Source organism: Clinocottus analis, unplaced genomic scaffold (assembly GCF_023055335.1).
Source record: "Clinocottus analis isolate CAN_PGR_092001 unplaced genomic scaffold, fCliAna1.0.p SCAF_7, whole genome shotgun sequence".
NCBI lineage: Eukaryota > Metazoa > Chordata > Actinopteri > Perciformes > Cottidae > Clinocottus > Clinocottus analis.
Genome location: NW_027176229.1, coordinates 5,466,078 through 5,473,577, shown reverse-complemented (window position 1 = coordinate 5,473,577; position 7,500 = coordinate 5,466,078). Strand labels below are relative to the sequence as shown.

The following is a 7,500-nucleotide window of genomic DNA, read 5'->3' as shown; positions in this document are numbered from 1 at the left end:
CATTTTTGTAACATTACCATTAAAATAACTCAAAAGAATAAAGCTAGTGAAGCTGGATTATTTGTATCTTCTTATGATTAACAAAGTCCATGAAAAGACCAAAAGCAATGAAGTACAAGTCTCGTCTGTGTATCCAAAAGCCTGATACGTTTTATTCTCACGTGCCATAGAGCTCCATAGTTGTCCAAAAACTATTAATGAGCCATATTGTTTGACTGGGTAATATGTCATTTAGTCCCATGAACATAGGCAATGTAGTTCAGTTTGAGTCAATCCAACATACACCTGACTTTGATCTAAGACTACTATATGTGTGTATTTAGTATTTAAGCTAACATTTGACCATTTTGACAATGACAAGTTGTCACTGTCTTTAAAACCTGTACCAGTGTAGCAGTTAAAGTACTGTAGCTGTTTTTTTTATTACCCGTAGTGACACTTGGTGCCTTAACGTGGAATTGGCATAGGCAAATGTGCTGGCCATGCCCACACACACAGCAATACCTGAGGGAGAGAAGTGAAGCAGCATCACTAAACCACACCATATGACTCTTTGATGCAAGTAGTGTACGGTCAGACACTGTTAGCAGCACTATGACCCAACAAGTTGGTATACCTAGCTTATGCTGGAAGCAGACTTTAGCCAGCAGAATGAGGATGAAGGGGAAGCCTCTCTGCAGCCATGTGACTACTGCCTTCAGCTCAGACAGGGCCGGGGCCGGCGTGGACGGCTCTTCCTGGGCCTCATCCCTGGAGCTGTGTCTTTCTGAGCCGCCTGCCACAGCGGCCTGCTGGAGCAAAGACGAGGTCCTGTGCTGCAGGGGCTGGTGGTGGAAGTGGTGGTGGTGGTGGTGGCTGTGGTGCGGGGGCGGCCGAGGGAGAAAAGGTCCACCCTCCGTGCGATGGGGGCCTCCTTCTTCTCTGGACGATGCCGTCATTTGGATAAAAACCTCAGGGGAAGAGCCCAGGACTAAGCCGGCTGCCTGGAATTGGGCAGAGGAGACAGAGCCAGAGGGGACGCCTACCAGGCCGGAGAAGATCTGCTGGGGCAACGCGGGTGAGTCGGGCTTCAGGCAGTCGAACACACAGCCCTCATCCAGGCTGCTCTCCGATCCCAGAGTTTGGCTTCGGCTCCTGAGTGCGACATGAGTGGGGATGCAAAAAATATCTTTAGCCTGGACAATGGCTAAAGATAAAACACTTGGTCACTGCAGGGAGAAGGTAGACAGCTATGGGATCACTACAATTACACACAGGTGGTGGAGGAGGGGGTGTACATTGAACATACACACGGAGGTCCTGTGCGTCTGAGAGCTTTTCTTCTCACCTTTCAGAGGGCATGCCATCCGTGTTGCTGCTGTGTCTCCTCTGCATGGCACACCTCGCATCACCACATGGTCCAGCCCTGCAAGTGCACAAATCAGTGTCTGACTGACGAGAGGCCCGGCTAGCAGCTGGTCTCTTCAAATATTCTGCTTTTGAGTGCATTTACATTCGTCAGTCAGAAAGCTAAACAATACCTGCATACGCCTTTTTTTTTTTTTTTTACCTGAACTAGTTCAGCAAATCTTCCCGCACTTGTTGTCATATTTAGTGTCAGGTTAGCTCGGTTGCTGATGCTGCAGCGAGAGATGCTCCGACGGGGTGCAGCTGCGAACGGAACGGAGGAAGGAAAACTTCCGGTGTGACGTCACCAACGCCGCCTGTCCACCAATCAGCGTCCCCCTTCCCGCGGCAGCACTTCCGCATTGGACATTTGTTTTGCAGATGGTGGAGATGTCAGACGTCGCTGGATAAACACAAAAGTTGGCGCTTGTCAGACGTGTAACGCTGGACACGACGGACCCGCGCTCCTGCGAAGAAACTGCGGAAACATTCCGCGTCACAGCATATTCATATTTTTTAAAGTTTCTTCACATCAGTGTCTAGTTTATCTGAAAGGAAACGCTAACGCTATCGACAGCTAGCTAGCAGGCTAACAAAGCAGGCTTTTTTTAAATGATGAAACACCGTGAACGAGCTCACGTGCCCTCCAGTTAATTAACGAACTGCTGATTTGAGCTTTTATCGGCATTATTCACATTTTGCATATTTCCATTGTCCGTATCTGCGTCTCAAACCTGCAACATGGGTTAGCCACTGTCCTGCCTACTGAAAACACACCGGGTCCCATTTGTTGGTGACGAACTCAACTGTGAAGTTATTTAATCACATCCGCTGTCAGTTTAAAGCGTGTGATCGAGTCGTCATTACGCAATCCTGAAAAGCACGTGAGTGAAAACCTTCTCCTGGAGGTTTCATGGTCTGGACTGGCGTCTCCCCACGAAAGCCATGCTATGATGGTGCTGCGGAGGTTACTGAGAAAGCGCTGGGTGCTGGGGGTCGTCTTCGGACTGTCTCTCATCTACTTCCTCACCAGCACGCTCAAACAGGTACAGACACAGCAGCGGGGATGGGCTGTCTATAAGATCCTTTGTGTCTATAAAGTCCTTAGTGTATGTGACGGATGAGTGCATTGTTACTTGATTTGGGAAATGACCTGATGGGGATGTCACCTGACAGATCGAGATGATCCTGCACATTGATGCAACTTACCTGAAAAAAAAAACAATGCAATTCTGCCCTGAAGCACCCCTGCTCATTAACCTTAAACTTTAATGTTGCCTTCAATGGCTTAATACATGAGACGCCTCTGAATATACGGTACTGCAAAGTCAATCTATTTGGGGTTCAGTGTCTTGAGGGCAACTCAACATGTGGACGGTTCTTCCACTGAACCATCGCCGTCACATTTTCTTACAGCACAAAAGTAATATTTAAGTTACTTGTTTGGCCTGATCAGTGATGTAAAAGCCAAATATATTCAGTTTACTAATAGAGCGAACAAACCTTTAGACTACTGGTTTAGGCAAAGGTCTTTTTCTTTTCCAGTAGCGTTTTGTCAACAAAATGTTTAACGTGAATGAAAAAAAGAGTATGTTTAGTTCTCAGAACAAGAGTTTAAGTGTCAGGTATGTGTTCCTCGTCAAACTGCCTCATCTCACTTTCATCTAATCATGTTGTCGGACCCTCTTCTGAACTTTGTCGAGCTCTTCTTTGACCCCACTTCATTCTTCCTCCTGTGTGACTCTGCAGGAGGAGCGGACCATACGGGACCGCACGCTCTTGGAGGTTAGAGATTCAGACCATCGGATCCCCTGGAAAGTCCGCTTCAACCTGGGCAACAGCAGCCGGCAGATAACTCAGTGCAGAAACTCCATCCAGGGCAAGACGCTGCTCACAGACGAGCTCGGTGAGTAGTTTGGCCGTTACTCACCACTCTACAGTGACGATAACACCCGTAACTCTGCAGCTCCGCCAGACTGCTTTGCCGCCTCTAATGAAATGTTCCTCTCCGTGTTTATGTTTTACAGGTTACGTCTGCGAGAGAAAAGACTTGCTGGTGAACGGCTGCTGTAACGTCAATGCTCCCAGCTCCAGGCAGTACATTTGTAAGAGCTGCCTGGCCAACGGCTGCTGCAGCACCTATGAGTATTGCGTGTCCTGCTGCCTCCAGCCCGATAAGGTAATCTGTCACATCAAGGACGCTCATTTACTGTCGTCAAGAATGTAATGTCTTGTTCAGATACGATATCGTTTGAAGAATATTGAGTTTTAAACGTAGTAATGACCACGAGGGGAGAGAACTGGATGAAGCGATTGAAATCTGTATTAAAAATCTGTACTCTCACACACGCTGACTCTCTTATCTGTGAACTTCTTCCTCAGCAACCTCTCCTCGAGCGCTTCCTGAATCGTGCAGCTGAAGGTTTCCAGAACCTCTTCACCGCGGTGGAGGATCATTTTGAGCTGTGCCTGGCCAAGTGTAGGACGTCTTCACAAGTAGGTTATGAGATTAAAAAAATAAATAATTCTGACAGAAAATAATCGTATCTCCCTGAATGCAGAATCAGTCTGAAACGCTTGCATTTCATTTGTATAGTCGTTTTGAAACGAAGCACAATGAGTAAAAACTCCCACAGTTACGCAACAATCTCTTTGACAATTAAAGTCAATATCTCACTCATCTAATATTCATCTGTGTATTTTTTGGCAAAGTTAGATGGAAGATAATGCACTTTGATGACTGTTTCACGATGACGTACTGCTATAATCTGCTTCATTTCCTGAACGTCAAAAAGTGGCAACAACAAAGTTGGGCTTTTCTCATTTTCATATTATTTTTGTTTTATATCATACCTTTTGATGTAAAGTCACGTTGTGTCCTGTTTCTCTGATCACACGTCTGAACAAGCCCAATCAGTAGCAGCAAAAAAACAGAAAGAGTACTTAAAGAATACACATACTGTGTGTGTGTGTGTGTATGTATATATATATATATTTCTCTCAATAAGAGCCTCAGACAAATTGCTAAAATGCTGAACGACGAAAGGTTTGATTTTTATTACCAGCCATAAAAATTCAAAATGCTTTATTGTTTGAACAGTTTCACACGCTGTGTATCGCAGTCTTTCACACTTCAAATACTTAAATGTTTTACCATGTTTATTCTTTTGCCTTCTTAACACAGAGTGTCCAGCATGAGAACACCTACCGAAACCCTCAAGCAAAGTACTGCTACGGAGAGAGTCCTCCTGAGCTCCTTCCCATGTGAGCGCCGGCACTTTGCTCTCGGGTCGAGCGCGGCCAACAGTAGCGTCCCTGTTCGGACACTCAAAGGTGTTCGGAGAGGAGCCTCTCCGCAAATGAACTGCTTGCTTGGACAATTTTGCGTTATTGAGGAAAAGGGATGGCGACATAGAAGACAAACCTCCGAACAGGCAAAAGCTGTGTGTGATTTGATTATTTACACTTCATAAGTGCATAGAAAGCTCCATACATTCATCCGTGATGATCATCAGGTCGACGTAGCGGGCAGCTCATCCGCCACGATTCACCTCAAACCGGTTTGTGTCATAAAATAGGCTTAATTTTTTACAAGAAGGCAACAGCCGTTTCATGTTTATGTTGAATATTAAATACAGCAAATAATGTGTCATTACTTCTATGTGTAGTGCATGCATATGAAACTATTTAATAAAAGTGACTGTGAAATTAAAATGTGTTTTATTAAATTAATGGTGACTTCTTACTTTGAGCGTACCTTTTAAAATTTGTATGAACTGTTGTGTTACAGGTGTAAAAAGCAGTTTAACACTGGATAATGTGTGTATTTATTCCAAATAAGGGTTTCGTAAGCATGCTAAACATTTAGAAACATCAAAGGCCTGCACAAATCATGTATTTCGATAAAAGTAGGAGCACGCACAGCTCCAAATCTTTTAGTGTGTTTGGTGCACGGCAGTGGCAAGAATCAAAGGAACAAAACTCCAGCACTCAGTTAATCTGTTTCTATTTATTGTGGGCAAAACTGAACGTCTTTCAGCTACTATCGACTCCATCATGAGCGGTTTTGCCCACAATAAATTCAAAGACCCTTTTTATGGTGAGTGCTCCGCTTTTCTTTCTTTAGAGGAGCGTTCATGTTTTTGTATTGGTCAAAAATTAGCAATACAGTAATGAAACAAATTGAAGGTACAGTCAAAGTCGTGTTTTGTTAATGCGAATATAGCATTTGAGAATCTCCACGATAGTGGTAGGAAAATATAACGTCCAATTATTAGAAACAACAGTGCTCTCTCAGTTTTGTAAAACATTTGGACCTTAGCTGACTTGTTTGAAACTCATTCAGAACCATAAAACCTTGGAACTTCTAACTATGAATTGATCACTCAATTTAAGGAGAGTGCCCACATTAATCTCTGTTACAGTGTGTTTGTCCTCTTGCATTGCTTTGATGGGAGTTTGACAGACTTATCTGCCTTCTCGTGCACTGTCCATCTGTCCACAAATTTCAATCCGGTGATTGGAGTCCAAACCGGTGGCTCTCTGTGGCCGATTCTTATCAGCTTCTCTTTCTACCTCGGGCAACGTCGCACGCTCACAAGGGATAGATGGCCAGAGCGTAACAATTAATCATCATGATGGCCGAGAAAACAAACTGTCGTAATTAGGAAACGTATTGGAGCCCCTTTTAATTTGCCTCTTTGGCAAGTTGATTAATTACGGTCACATGGGAACGATGTCAGTTGCTGAGTTTATTTGAACAAAGCCATTTCTTACACAGCTTCTTTTTTTTTTTTTTTAAAGGAATAGCTTGACATTTTGGGAAACGCTCAAATGTTGCGTCCGTGCTGACTTCTTTACTGATCTTCTCATCCGACTTTCAGCCAGGAAGCAAATAAGCCCCCTTTCCAAATTGTCATACAACTATCAACAGTTAACAAATTGCTAAAATTGCGCCTTAATCATTTATTTAATCACCTTAAAAGGTGCATTGCGTAAGATTTGGCGGTAGCTAGCGGTGAGGTTGCGGATTGCGACCAACTGAAACTTCTCCCGCGTGTGAAGCATGAAGGAGAATGACGGAGGCCCTTTTAAGAGCCCATGTTTAACATTCTTAGGTACCAAAAACACAGATTATTTTTTTGTTTTCTTTAAAGGCAACACACTTGATAATTACATGTACTGTAAAAGTCGGGCTACAAGCCGCTCCGACCTTCGGTGGGTGTGCCCTCTGTAGGATGCTAGCGCTGCTGCTACTGCTAGCTTCCCGCTGCTGCTACTGCCCGTGTCCCCGCTGCCCGAGTCGGGCGTCGAGCTGGGGCTGGTGCCGATACCTTCGGTGGTTGTCGGGGAGCTAGCAGGGAGCTAGCGGAGAGCTAGCAGCAGCTCTAGCTGGCTATGGCGGGGAGCTAGCGAAAACACCTACCGAAGGTAGTATAGCGGCTTGTAATCCGACTTTTATGCCATGGGATCCCGCTGAACGCTTCATACCTTTTTGAAAGCTGTCTGTAAAAACATGTAATAAAAAAAAATGCCACTATATTTGCATTTGATTATTTAATTAAAGTGTATGAAAAGTTAGACAGAACATGCATAACAAATCCTTTCACCTTTAAAAAACAATTAAAATAGCTGCCAGAAACTGTAACTGTGCATCATTACAAACTGATCACAGGAGGTATCCACTCCCCTCCAAGTACTTCTGAAGCGTCGCCTCAGAAGCTTTACGTTTGATCTTATCCTTCCCTTTGACTTTTGGTATTTTGACCCCAAACGTGGGCTCCATCCAGTCCAGATAAGCCCTGGCTGCCTTCAGCAGAGTGTGACTCCACTGTTTCCTCTCAAACACATGCCTGGGCATCTTGGGCGGCGGTGGCTTCGGGGAGCACTCCCCTCCGAGGACATGCCGCGTGCACGCCGCGAGCATGTCGACCCTGAAGACCGTTTCGGCTAGCGTCTCGTGAAGTGACTCATCTTTGGGGTTGAGGTGGTCCCTCTGGTCCGCCAGGACTTCCTTCAGGCCTTGAGCCATGAAGAGGAGGCCGCACTGGACTTTTGACCCGTCGCGAGGAGAGTTTCGGTGGACCTGGAGCTCGGGGAAGCCGGGGGACCAAG

General features: G+C 45.2%; 2 protein-coding genes across 2 annotated transcripts in view; one reads left to right on the top strand and one right to left on the bottom strand.

Moving 5' to 3' along the window:
• rnft2 (ring finger protein, transmembrane 2) overlaps nt 1–1,651 on the bottom strand; it is a 10,897-nt gene extending 9,246 nt beyond the window's left edge. Inside the window, exons 1-4 of the mRNA XM_068566679.1 lie at nt 1,550–1,651; nt 1,328–1,405; nt 617–1,134; nt 428–504 (exon numbers count right to left, since the gene is read on the bottom strand). Coding sequence (XP_068422780.1) covers nt 428–504; nt 617–1,134; nt 1,328–1,374 — 642 coding nt within the window. The 5' untranslated portion in view covers nt 1,375–1,405; nt 1,550–1,651. The remainder of the gene's footprint in view (nt 1–427; nt 505–616; nt 1,135–1,327; nt 1,406–1,549) is intronic.
• A 108-nt stretch (nt 1,652–1,759) lies between these two features.
• spring1 (SREBF pathway regulator in golgi 1) lies at nt 1,760–5,081 on the top strand. The gene is made up of 5 exons (XM_068566680.1): nt 1,760–2,432; nt 3,136–3,292; nt 3,414–3,565; nt 3,769–3,882; nt 4,571–5,081. The coding sequence occupies exons 1-5, from the start codon at nt 2,337–2,339 to the stop codon at nt 4,652–4,654; spliced, it is 603 nt and encodes a 200-aa protein (XP_068422781.1). The 5' UTR covers nt 1,760–2,336; the 3' UTR covers nt 4,655–5,081.
• Nucleotides 5,082–7,500: the final 2,419 nt, after the last annotated feature.